Below are 13,700 nucleotides of genomic sequence, written 5' to 3' on the forward strand. Positions count from 1 at the left end.
TTGTTATTTTTTAGAAAAAGCTGTGATAAGCCCTAGAAATATGGATTTCTAACCTACCAAGATGACTTTTATAAAACAGCTAGGTTAAGAAATCAATTATATAGAGCAGTGGTGGGAAACCTTTTTACTGCCTGCCAAAGGCCATTTGGATATTTATAACATCATTTGTGGGCCATACAAAATTATCAACTTAAAAATTAGCCGTCTATATTTGGTCAAACATTTAATTAATTGACCCCTAATACCTTGGCAGGACCAGACCAAATGATTTCGGGGTCCTTATACAGCCCACAGGCCGGAAATTCCCCACTCCTGCTTTATTTGGTTTTTCACTGCATCAATAACATTTGCCACTGCCACTTCCATCCAAAGGAAGATTTTTTTTTTAACAAGAAGAAGATGCCTCAAGCCCCATGACGGACTGCTGCTTCTAGCAAGGAAGTATAGTTATGTGGAGAACCAGCCAGATGGTCTACGAGGGAGGCTTATTATGAAGGCATACGGCATAAGCTCTGGAGCACTGGGGAAGGAGGGCAGGAAAAGCCACTCGACAGAAAAAACAGCACTAGGAGGACTGTTGGAAGAGGACTTTGTAAAAAGTTTCACTTTTCTAAAAAAAAAAAAAAAGAAAAAAGTACTGAAAAAGAGAACAAGTAAATGAACCTTATTTCCAGTGGTGTATACTTACAAAGTTAAAATAGTATCATACTGAGTTGATTCCAAGCATTTTAAAAATATGGCAAGAATCATAAATGTTAAACATAGACACTATTAGCGAATTTAATCAAATGATGGTAAGATTATTTAACTTTCTCTTTACTTGCTAAAGTAGAAATATTGTATTTATTAGCATAATCTGACTTCATTTTTTCATTTAGTGATTCCATTGGAGAGACAGAGGTATTTATGAGTATGAGTGATTAACTGTGTTCTTATTTTCCTCAATCTGATTTGAAAAATGGGATAAATGCACCAGTCATCGGTGAAACACATTTGAAAAATGTGTGATATGATGACCTACATAAGTGACTATGTTGGTAATTAAGCTTTAATTTTGTAAACATTATAATTTTTTAATTTAAAAAAAAATAAAGACTTACCAATCTACATGTAAGACCAATAACTGCTATTGGAGTCTGTGCAGACTGAGAAATGTCAAAGAGATTATAGAGGAGTGTTTGGTTTCTATGATGAGCAAAGAGATCGAATTCATCTAATATGAAGATCACTGGACAACTATTAGTCCGGTCACCTAAGATAAAATAACAGTTTTATTAACAGCAATTATGTTAACTTTTGTTAAATTTCCAAACTATTTACTACATTTCACTTTTTAAAACTTAATTCACAAACCTACTTCAGGTAGGACATTTACCAATGCACATACATTTATTTATTCAACAAAATTACTCATAGGACAAGATAGCCTTAAGTATTTCAGTCTAGGTACTAGTAGTTTATTGATGAAAATTTAAGAAAAGAATTTAAATAAATGGAGACTATTGTTTTTAAAATTATGTAAGCCCCTTCTAGCACCAGAAAATTTACAAAAAATTTTTAATACCTACACAGACCAAATCATTTTGAGATTAAATATAAAGAGTCATTATGCTCAAAACTATTATTTCAGAAAAGATTCATTTAGTTAGTAGAAATGCAAAGTATGTCTTCCCTTAGAAATAATTTTTATAAACAATGGTTAGATTGTGAAATTCAATCAAAACCACTATAATTCCTTCTAACCACAATTTTAATATTGCAACAGGGAAAAGTTCAACATGGCTGTGAATTCATTGGTCTCATCACAACAGAATCAGCTTTAACAAAAGAGTCACTACTACTTTAAGATTTCGGGCTTTATATTTGCATAAACAAGTAACAAGAAAATCTGATATGGGGACACTCACTCCAACAGATTATAAAACATTTAACACTAACCTAAATGGCATAAAAACCACAGGGACTGCTCAGAAGTCTAGAAACAGGCCTAAATAATTAGAAATTTAGTATTGGTAAAATATAGAATTACATATTAATGGGGAAAAGTGGTTTATCCAAGGTTAAAGCTCCACTTTACAACTCACCAAAATAAATTCTAGCTAAATTACTAATTACAAATATAAGTATTAGATGAAAAACTAATTAAATATCTTTAAAATCTAGAGAGAAAAAATTTTGACTATGCAAAAATTCTAAAACTCTGTTCAGCAGAAAATCCAACCCAAATTTAAGAGAAGAGAAACATTAACCCTTTGCACTCGCTTGCTTTTTTCTCGATTCCTTTATTCTACTCGGGATTTAATTTTTTAAATACCCCAGATTTTACAAAGCACGACAGTAGAATAAAAAACTGGAGTTTCTTTTCATACAAACTTATTTATTTGGATTTTTTTATATTTCAAATTATTGATACATTCAAAGAGTAATTTTAATCTCTATAATTAAAATCTACCGATGCTAACCGTGTCGAGTCACACTCGACATCTGAGTGCAAAAGGTTAAGTGCAAGAATTCCCATCCCATATAATAAAAGCCTAGGTGGCGTCACGCCCTCGTGTGATGTTGTCACAAGATGGCCGCCACAAGATGGCTGTATGCACAGTGGAGACGGGGCCCAGTGGCCAACCCATGCAGTGAGGCCTGGGGGTCCCGTGGCTTTGTGTGGCATGGAGGAGGCCGGTCCCAGCGTCTCTGCCGCCTCACGCAGAGGAGGCAGGTCGCGGCAGGGGAGGGCAGTTGGGGGCGATCAGGCCCTGGCAGGGGAGGGCAGCTGGGGGCGATCAGGATGGCAGGGGAGGGCAGCTGGGGGCCATCAGGATGGCAGGGGAGGGCAGCTGGGGGCCATCAGGCTGGCAGGGGAGGGCAGTTGGGGGTGATCAGGCTGGCAGGGGAGCAGTTAGGTGTCAATCAGGCTGGCAGGGGAGTGGTTAGGGGGTGATCAGGCTGGCAGGCAGAAGCAGTTATGGGCAATCAGACAGGCAGGCAGGCAAGCGGTTAGGAACCAGCAGTCCTGTATTGTGAATCAGACATCTCCCGAGGGGTCCCAGATTGGAGAGGGTGCAGGCCGGGTTGAAGGACCCCCCACCCCGCCCCCGTGCACAAATTTCGTGCACTCGGCCTCTAGTAAATAAATAAATAAACAAGCTAAACATCAAAATAAGGCAAAGAACCAATAGGAAACACATGAACCAGGAAATATCAATGGTCAATAAAAACAGAACATGATGATCATCATTACCAAAATTAAGCAAATTAAACTAATAAATTTTCTATTAAATAGATAAAAATTAATACTGGTTTTTGATATTGTTAAGAAAAAGGGACTCTGAAATATGTTTAGAAAATGGGCCTTCTAGGGTAGTTTGGTAATATTCCTTTTAATTGTTGTACCTTTTAATCCAGAGTTCTACTCACTGAAATTTTCCCCAGGAAATATCTGGATGACTATCTATGAATTTCTTCATAATTACAAAAATTAAAAATAAAAGCCCATAACTGGTGGTTAATAAGTTATAATTTATATTTTTAATTATAGTTTATTTATATTTATAAAGTGAAATATATAAGAACCATAATACGATGATGCAGCATTTTTTACAGACATGTCAAAATGCTCATAACATACTGTTTGTAAATGAAAAGATGTAGACTACACAATATGAAAAATAAATGTTACTTAACTATATCAATGATATACTGCAGGTGAATAAAGACATGAAACCAAAGTTAAATTGGGATAATCACTATAATAGTGTGGGAATATAGTGACTATTATTTTCTTCTTTTTTAATATTGCTTTATTAATTTTTTTGTAAAAGCATGTTATTACCTTTATAATCAGGGGAAACTACAGCTAAACAAATATGTTTGATACTGTTAAATATGTTAATATTTACCTTTTTTTAAAGCTTCCAGAATAAATGAAAGGTTTTCAGCAAAGCTTCCCTGAATAACAAAAACAAAAAACAAACAAACAAATACCATGACTAGAAGTTTATTAAATAAAAAGGTTATCTGGCCCTTAAACATTATGTAGACACACCCTGTATCTAATTGTTAGACATTATATAGATACTCATTTGTCAAAGTAAACTAGAGGTCCGGTGCATGAATTCATGCACCAGTGGGGTTCCTCGGCCTGGCTTGCAGGATCAGGCTGAAATTGGCTCTCCCACATCCCCCGAGGGGTCCTGGATTGCAAGAGGGTGCAGGCCAGGCCGAGAAACCCCACTGGTGCACCATCAGGGGCGGGGAGAGACGTGGGAGGTTGGTCAGCTGGAGAGGAACTGTGGGAGGGCTCCAGGGCGTGTCTGGCCCATCTTGCTCAGTCCCGATAGACCAGACCCCAGCAGCAAGCTAACCTATTGGTTGGAGCATCTGCCCCTGGTGGTCAGTGCGCGTTATAGCGACTGGCTGGCTGTCTGCCCCCAGTGGGCAGTGCACATCATAGCGAGTGGTTGAGCGGCCTTATCATATCATTAGCATATTACGCTTTGATTGGTTGAATGGCTGACCAGTTGACTGGACACTTAGCATATTAGGCTTTTATTATATAGGGTTAGAGTCACTGGCCAGATTCTCAGTTGAAAATCTCTATGCTTCCAATCTAAAACGTAAATATAAAAGCAGAGATGGCATAGCTCTGAAAGTGACATTACTATGTAATGTTCAAAATTTTTTATTTTCTTGGTAAAATACATAAAACTGTTAATGTTATTTAAAGAGAGGTTTTTTTTTAATCCTCATCCAAGGATATGTACATTGATTTTCGATTTTTAGATAGAAACATTGATGTTAGAGAGACACATCGATGTGAGCAACATAGATAACTTGTCTCCTGTACTTGCCCCACAAACTTTTTGGTTTATGGGATGACAAACCAACCAACTGACCCACCAGGCTGAGCTATTAAGAGTTGCTATATTATAAATACAGTCAGAGAATTAGAAAACCATTGCACTTTGTATCATCAAAAACATCAGGCTCTTGAAAGTCACAAATTAATTTCTATCACTAAAAAATGAATTTAAATGAGATCCAAAAGTAAAAGGGAGAAGAAATTTGCCTCAAATATTAGATACTATAATAGTGAATCTGTATTCAAGTGCATATTACAGAATATGTATTATCATATCAAATTTGGCTATGCTTACTTGGACCACAACCAAAACATTTTTGGATATAACTTAAATATTCCAGCTAAAATTTTACAGAGCTGCAGATGCATTATCCAGATGTTAAACTTGTGGATAAAGGCCCTATTAAAATATTTTTTCATTAAAATCATTACTATACTTCAGATTTTTTAACAAAACAGCCAACTTTAAATTTAAGGAGATGTAAAAGAGAAAGGAAACCCATTTGTTTGTTTCCTAATTGAGAGAACTGATATAAAATAGCATAAGTTTTTAAGAGCTTCCATATATTTTGTGATGATTGCAAACTGCCAGGTCAACACTATTACAAGGTAAGCAGGGCCAGACGTAGTTACCATAACATAACAAAGGCTCAGAGACAATTTGTTAGGAGATCACTGGTCAATGTTACTCAAAGGTTGCTTCTCTTCTGGATATTTTTTAAAAGAATGTTGTACATGACATTAGATATATACCTGTACAAATACATATGTACATATTATACATACATTAAATATATACCTATACAAATACAAATGTACATATACACTTATATAAATATACATGCATGTATATACGTATAATATACAAATTTGCTGTAAGGATATCTGAACAGAAAAGCTCTGGATTGAGATAAGTGACTCAGGTTCTTAATGTCCAGCCTTTGTTATTTAGGCAAGCTTTTTATGCTCTCTGAGCCTCAGATGACTGACTAATGGATATAACGTAGAAGTTAAATTAATAATATCTCTATATGACAATTATGGTACCAAAAGTGATGACTAGGATGATAAACAACGATGCCTTTTTATTATTTCATATAAATCCAATATGAAAGTTGGAAAGACCAATCTTACATCAACAGGAAACTAAAAGCCAAACTGGGCCTCTAGAATAGTAATTCTCCTAAACCAAGTAGCAGACTATGTTCAACATTAAATTCTAACAGAAGATAAAACATTAATAGAAGGGGCATTCTGAACTTGCACTTCAGAGACCTGCAGACAGTGAAAGGGTAACATATGATTGGGCTCAAGTTTTTAGAGATAATTACAAAAGAATGAATCACTACATGCTAGGAGGCTTTCACAACTATGGCTAAAATTTAAATAAGATCCAAAAGTAAAAGGGAGAAGAAATTTGGGTTAGGGTTAGGGTTTCCTTTCTCTTTTACATCTCCTCAAATTTAAAGTTGGCTGTTTTGTTAAATTAAAAAATCTGAGGTATAGTAATGATTTTAACGAAAAAATATTTTAATATTTCACAAGTTGCATAGGAGAGTGACAGCACTGCATAATTACCAGGGACCAGAAATGAACTTGGAATGTATATAACGCACTTCAAATGCATAGGTAGTATGAGGATAAGTGATTTCATCATGAAAATTAAAGAAGTTGAAAATTAAGTTAATCATTCTTCCCTTGAGCCCTAAAAATCAAGTGATAGGCAAAACATTTTTCAAGTTTCAAAACACTTCTAATCAGTTTAAGTTACTGATATTCATTGTTCTAGATTCCAAGTTATCACAATAATGAGATATGGGTAAGTATTTGAAAACATTTTAATAGTACAAGATAACTGGCATATGTATGGTATATTACCATCAACTATCTTTTCTTAAAACATAAATTATGTTTAATGCTTGCTTTTGTCTGCCAAATAAATTAGTGCAGTAAGTTTAAGATAATGCCTATTTAACAGAGGAGGATCTGAAATTCAGGGGCATTCTCATTCTCACCAGGCTGTAAAGCAAGACTAAAATCCACTTTTTCTGTAGTATAAAATTCAGCACATTTTCCACCACTCCCATGATACCCAAGTCTCAGGAGACTAGAAATAGACTGCTAGAGTATAGTATTTTTAAAAATATTAATTTATCTCCAAAGACAGAGAATCAGAATATTTATCTTACAAATAAAGAAACAAACTCAATATCTACATAAACTTGGTTTTGATAAATAAATGCACCCTAGTACTTAATACATTTTTATGACAAGAATCTTGCATATTTCAATTTAGAATCTCTAAACCCTCCCTAGCTCTCCAAAAATATAAAGCTATGATAATACAGACTTTATTTTGATGACTATTTAATAAAAGAATAGAAGTTATACGTACAAAAACTTTATCTCCAACTACATTTTCCAGATTTAACTGCCTTGTGATTTCCTTTAGAGCTATTTTATCATTGATCTGCAGCAGTCCTGAAACAAAGCCCATTTAAAAGTATTTAATTAAAACGAAATATGTATTTGACACATTTTTTCAATCAAATAAATTTTTAATGATTTTTAAATTTAACTAGAAAGGAAAAAGTCAAAGACTGTGAGTTTATATTTCATTTTACAACTGAGTAATGAAGACATCTAGTGGAATCAAAGAACAATCTTCTCTGGAGTTAGGGTTATTTAAAAAAAAAAAAGACAGCCCTGACTGGTTTGGCTCAGTGGATAGAGGGTCGGCCTGCGGACTGAAGGGTCCCAGGTTCGATTCTGGTCGAGGGCATGTACCTTGGTTGTGGGCACATCCCCAGTAGAGGGGTGTGCAGGAGGCAGCTGTTAAAAAAAAAAAAAAAGACAAAAACTGAAAGTCTTTATGTGCCTCCTTTATTTATTTATTGTTTTAGTTTCTAAAAATATTGTTTATGGTGTGCTAAATTAAGAGTTGTTAGACATAAATCTAGTTTTAAAAATATAATTATGAATCCAAATTTAAAACATAAAAGTGGATTTCATTTCATAATATAAAAATCTCACATGATTTATATTATTTCCAGTAGCAAAATAATGACACACTTACCATTTAGGTGAACTTGTAATACATTTTCACTCACGTCTTCTACTTCCATTAGTTCTTTCAAAGCATGGTTTATTAGCTAAATAATATTAAAAAGTTTATAAAATACTTAATGATAGCTAAAAGTTAATAAGCCCTTATTTTTAAACTATGAATAGTGGAAACGATATAAACAGATTGCTACTTTAAATTAACAAATACAATTGCAGATTATTTAGTTCCCTGTTAGTTGTTAGGTATACAGAGAAAGTCCTTATTACAGAAACTTAGTGCCTACAATGAAAAAATTATTCCTACTACTAATATCCTATCTAATAAAAGAGAAACAAGCAAATTGACCATACCTCTGCTACGTCCACAAGCCACGCCCACCAGCCAATCAGGAGCAAGTATGCAAATTAACCAACAAATATGGCGGTTAATTTGCATACGTGGGCGCTGAGCGGCCTGGGTCCCAGGAACATACTTGGGACCCAGGTTGCTCCTAGCCTGTAGGCCCGCAGTTAGGCCCTGAGCGGCAGGGGTCCCAGAACACCCCCAGCCACCCTGGGACTATGGGTGCAGCCGCTTGCGCGTGCTCTGGTGCCAAGTGGCGGTTAGGGTCCACGCCGGGGCTGGCTGCTGGCCTCCGGGGCATTCGGAGACAGGAATGTTCCTGCCCAGCCCCCAGTCGCTTGCGTGTGCTCCAGCGCTAAGCGGTGGTTCGGGTCCACGCCCCTAGCCCAGAGCCCATGATGGGGGGACTGGCTGCTGGCCTCTGGGGCATGCAGAGACCCCAGCGGCTGCTGCTGCACGCAGCCTGGGGGTCCCCGCATGCACCTCAGCCCAGCACCCACAACGGGGGGGCTGCTGCCAGTCTCTGGGGTGTGCGGAGACCCCGTTGGCCACCACCGGGTGGCAGGGAGACCCCCCTAGCCCAGTGGATACAACACAGGGGCCGCATGAGCTGCAGAGGAAACACCATTTTTTAAAAATATATATATTTTCTTGATTTTTTTTACAGAGAAGAGGGGAGAGGAATAGACAGTTGGAAACATCAATGAGAGAGAAACATCGATTAGCTGCCTCCTGCACACTCCTCACTGGGGATGTGCCTCCAACCAAGGTACATTCCCTTAACAGGAATCAAACCTGGGATCCTTCAGTCTGCAGGCCCATGGTCTATCCACTGAGCCAAACCAGTTCCAGTGTAAACACCTTTTCTGACCGCTCATTGGCTAAGCTCCTGTATGCCACCACTTGCAGTGTTCTTGGTAACTTGGGTTATAAAAATCCACAAAGGTGATCTAGGGTTTTTCCACCACACTCCTGGAGGAAAACACGAAGGTCTGCTGCTGGAGGGGCTAAGAAATGTCATATCCTGCCCTAGCCAGTTTGGCTCAGTGGATAGAGCCTCGGCCTGCTGACCGCAAGGTCTGGGTTCGATTCTGATCAAGGGCATGTACCTAGGTTTCAGGCTCCTCCCTGGCTGGGGCCCAGGTCAGGGTTCATGCAGGAGGCAACCAATCAAAGTGTCCCTTTCACACTGATGTTTCTCTCTGTCTCTCCCTGTCTCTTCCACACTCTCTAAAAATCAATGGAAACATATCCTCAGGTGAGGATAAAAAAGAAAAAAAAGAAATGTCATATCCTATGAATGACACATCTTGAAAATGCCTAAAGAAAGTTGTCATTTTTTCACAGTGAAGGGACTAGAGTCCGTGTTGATGAAAACACCTTGGCGGCTGCAGTGGCTGGCAGTGGCTGCAGCAGCGGGGTAATGGGGCTGGTGCCTTCCCTTGATCAGCCCGGTCACCTCCCACAGTGGGCCTCAGCCGTCAGTAGGACATCTCCTGAGGGCTCTCAGTCTGTGAGAGGGGGCAGGCTGGGCTGAGGGAACACCACACCATGCACAGATTTCATGCACCACGTCACTAGTACTTATAATAATAACTAGAGGGCCAGTACACGGATTCATGCATCGGTGGGGTCCCTCAGCCTGGTTTGCACCCTCTCACAATCCAGGGCCCCTTGGGGGATGTCGGAAAGCTGGTTTCAGCCCGATCCCCACAGGCCAGGCCGAGGGGCCCTACCGGTGCACAAATCCATGCACTGGGCCTCTAGTATGCATATAAGATCTTTGGTTAATCTCTTCCCCTTCTCCCCCTTCCCTCTGAGATTCATTAGTCTGTTCCATGTTTCCATGACTGTGGTTTCCACTCCTGCTTTGAGCGTCTGCCCCCTGGTGGTCAGAGCGCGTCATAGCTACTGGCCGGTTGGCTGGTTACTTAGGCTTTTACATATATAGATTACTACTAAAATATGCACAGAGATTATTATTCCACCTTAAACTGTTCAATTATAAAGCTGCACATTTTTATAATTACAAGTTTCTAATCCACATACTTACATTTTTTATTATACTTTTTAAATTGTGACATCTTACCACTCATTAAAATATCATATACATTTCTTCATATTAATAGTGCATACATTTTTAAAAATTTGAAAATAAATCAAATTAAGAAAAAAACCTTTTTAGAAAAAAAATGAGAGACTATTCCTTCTAATATTAAAATAGAAGGGTACTGTCACAAAATAAATTGTATAGAAAAATAGGTAGCATACAGAAAAAAAATTAGCTAAGATGGCATCAAAATTTAGTGAGAAAAGGAATTATTCAACAAAGTCACTGGGATGACTGGTAAACTACTTTGAAAAACAAAAGTACTATTTGTTTTTACAATAGCCTATCTTCTATCTGTCACTATAGCATCTTTGTGCAATACGAAGAAACAAATATCCTCATTTTAAATTACTAGGTTGCACAACAGGATATCAAAAATAATAGCTATTCCTTATTTATCTGTACAGTTTTTAAAGCAGATGAAATTCTACCTCAGAACAAAGGCAGTCCAGGTCCTCTTTACAAGGGACAATCTGGAAATATCAACTGTCATATGCATAAAATCCTGATTGAGACATGAAATTCTTTATGAAGAACTGTCACAAGAAGAGGTGGTGCTTCTCTGCCTTTGGGTCAAGTCTGACTATACTATAAGAGTTCGTCCCCAAAGGACATAAACTTGGGCTCTCAAAATATGACTTTCGCTATATTTTTTTTAGTAATCTCTATGTTCTTGCCCCCACCTCTTGATATTTTATTTATATAACATTTATATATACCGAGTTCTGATTTTATGATTTAAATTATTTTATGTTTGCTGAATTGTTGAAAAGCATTTCAATTTCTTCACCGAATGAAACAAGGTTAATATAGTACCTTCATTCTACATATGCATAGAGAGAGTTACAACAGGTTTATAGGGCACTCTTTCCACTGAATTTACTTTAGGCATCAAGCTGTTATTTGCCTAGAATCTCAGTGATGGCGAACCTATGACACGCGTGTCAGCACTGACACGCGTAGCCATTTCTGATGACACGCGGCCGCTGAGATGGCCGCATGCCGAGGATGAAACATTTGCTGGTCCTGAGGATGAAACATTTGCGAAATAATATTTTTTCCTCAAAGTGACACACTACCCGAGTTATGCTCAGTTTTTTGGCGAAGTTCGACACACCAAGCTCAAAAGGTTGCCCATCACTGCCCTAGATCAACTCACAGCCTTTTTAATGGGGTGTGTGTGTGTGTTCTAAAATGGTAATTTAAATGTACTAGCAAGTATGTCTTCATATAATTTTTGTTCCAATCTGAATACTGCTAAAAATTTACTATGTAATTAGCTAGGTAACCAATTGTATAATTTCAATCAGTTTCCTCATGGATATAATGTCACCTTTTCAAATGTTATAAACTATATAATATACTAAAAAGCTAGTTGGTTATTAATGTTACACCAACCAACCAGCTTAACCAATATGGCTACCCCGTTTTCACATTTTTTGTACTAAAAACTAATTTTACAAATCTACTAGCAGAGTTTGCTTAGATCTGCCAGCATATAGGGATTTTTATGCTTACTAATATTACTATTCCCAAATACTTTAATAAACACAACATTAAGCAATATGCAAATAGAAGAAACATCAATCAGAAGAAACATCCTATTTAACCATCTATTAAGTTTCTGTTTACAGTAATTTATTTCTATAAAGAACAGTATTTTCCAGGGTCCAATCTGTCATTTGGAATGAAATGTTTGAAGTACAACAAACCACATTATCTATGATATTTATCAATTAATTGTATATTATTTTTTCCCAACACCCAGAGTCAAATTATCTTCCTTCACCATATATTAGGCCCCCTTAACCACCACCCCCTCAACCCCTTAGTCAACTGCAGCTTTTGAATTTTTATATTTCAGACAGGTAAAGTATAATGTTATTAAATATGCTGGAATCTTATTTTTAAAGTTTAATTTACATAATTATATTAATGAGAGTTCTTGTCTAAAAATAACCTATTTTATATCTTAGGGTAGTCCCAAACAAAGCAAATTACAAAACTGACAGTTAAACAATGCTCCTCAGCTCTTTGAACTCTCAATATTGGAGTGCAGCAAGCATAAATTAAATTATACAAAAATAAGATACCAAGTAAGGGATTCTTCCATATTCCAGTGAAGTCACACTAAATAAATGATGTCAAAGTACCAGAAGAGGGCTCTAGTTTAAGAAGTAACAACAACTGGATAAACTGTCAGTATGCCAAGAATAATCTATCGATTTTATTAACTGATAAATACTATGCTGTAATGGCCATGTCCTTCTTTAACCTTTTGCACTCGGATGTCGAGTGTGACTCGACATGGTTAGCATCAGTAGCAGCTCTTTTTATACTCTTTAAATGTATCAATAATTTGAAATATAAAAAAATCCAAATAAATAAGTTTGTATGAAAAGAAACTCCAGTTTTTTATTCTACTGCCACGCTTTGTAAAATCTGGGGTATTTAAAAAATTAAATCCCGAGTAGAATAAAGGAATCGAGAAAAAAGCAAGCGAGTGCAAAGGGTTAAACCTGAGTAAGCAGAAAAAGTCGACATAGGAATTTATTAAAAAATAAATAAAAGATGTAACATGAAAGGAAAGTTGACAAAAAAGATTAATTAGTACTGAAAACGTACATAGAAAAAAAGTTTCAAGCTATTTAGGCCAGACCCAGACAAACACAAAACAGCAGACTCAAGGTTCATGACAAGGAGCTAGATGAGCAGGAAGGATTGTTAGAAAACTAAAATGCGACATTACATTACAAGAAGCAAACAACAGAACTAATGGTAAAGAAAAGCACATTGGTGATATGATAGAATGCTGAGGAAGAGGAAGAAAAAGATAAGAGACACATGGAGAAATGACATGAAGAAATGCGAACAAAAGCTTAATAACTGAATAATTCTAAGAAAGGACAAAAAGAATGAAACAGAAGAAATATCAAAAATTAAATTATTCTTTAGTGAAGACGTAAATTCATATTAAGAAAATCTGTATATCAGTTACTTTTATGATCAATACTTAAACAGAGCCTGTGAATAACTTAATACAATGAGACAAAAAAAGGAAATAAAAGGTATAGATAGAAATAGACAAGAAATAAAACTTTCTTTGTTTGCAGATGACATGACTGTGTATGTAGAAAATCCCAAAGAATCGATAAATTCCTGGAATTGATAATCAATTATAGCAAGGTTGGAAGATACAAGTAATACACACATGGCATTTGCTTCACCACATATCAGCAATGAACCCTTGGGACATGAAATTAAAAACATAATACTATTCACACTAACACTAAAATGTTTAAATGCTTAGATATAAATCTAAC

At 36.6% G+C, this 13,700-nt stretch overlaps 1 protein-coding gene across 2 annotated transcripts in view; it reads right to left on the reverse strand.

Annotated features, from left to right (window-relative positions):
* Positions 1 to 13,700, reverse strand: part of ORC4 (origin recognition complex subunit 4) — a 76,130-nt gene that overhangs the window by 17,673 nt on the left and 44,757 nt on the right. For both annotated transcript variants that reach the window (XM_008138706.3, XM_054722949.1), the window contains exons 5-8: positions 7,935 to 8,010; positions 7,254 to 7,339; positions 3,897 to 3,945; positions 1,101 to 1,252 (exon numbers count right to left, since the gene is read on the reverse strand). In XM_008138706.3, the coding sequence (XP_008136928.1) occupies positions 1,101 to 1,252; positions 3,897 to 3,945; positions 7,254 to 7,339; positions 7,935 to 8,010 (363 nt within the window). The remainder of the gene's footprint in view (positions 1 to 1,100; positions 1,253 to 3,896; positions 3,946 to 7,253; positions 7,340 to 7,934; positions 8,011 to 13,700) is intronic.

This window comes from Eptesicus fuscus, chromosome 11, assembly GCF_027574615.1.
Source record: "Eptesicus fuscus isolate TK198812 chromosome 11, DD_ASM_mEF_20220401, whole genome shotgun sequence".
Taxonomy (NCBI): Eukaryota; Metazoa; Chordata; class Mammalia; order Chiroptera; family Vespertilionidae; genus Eptesicus; species Eptesicus fuscus.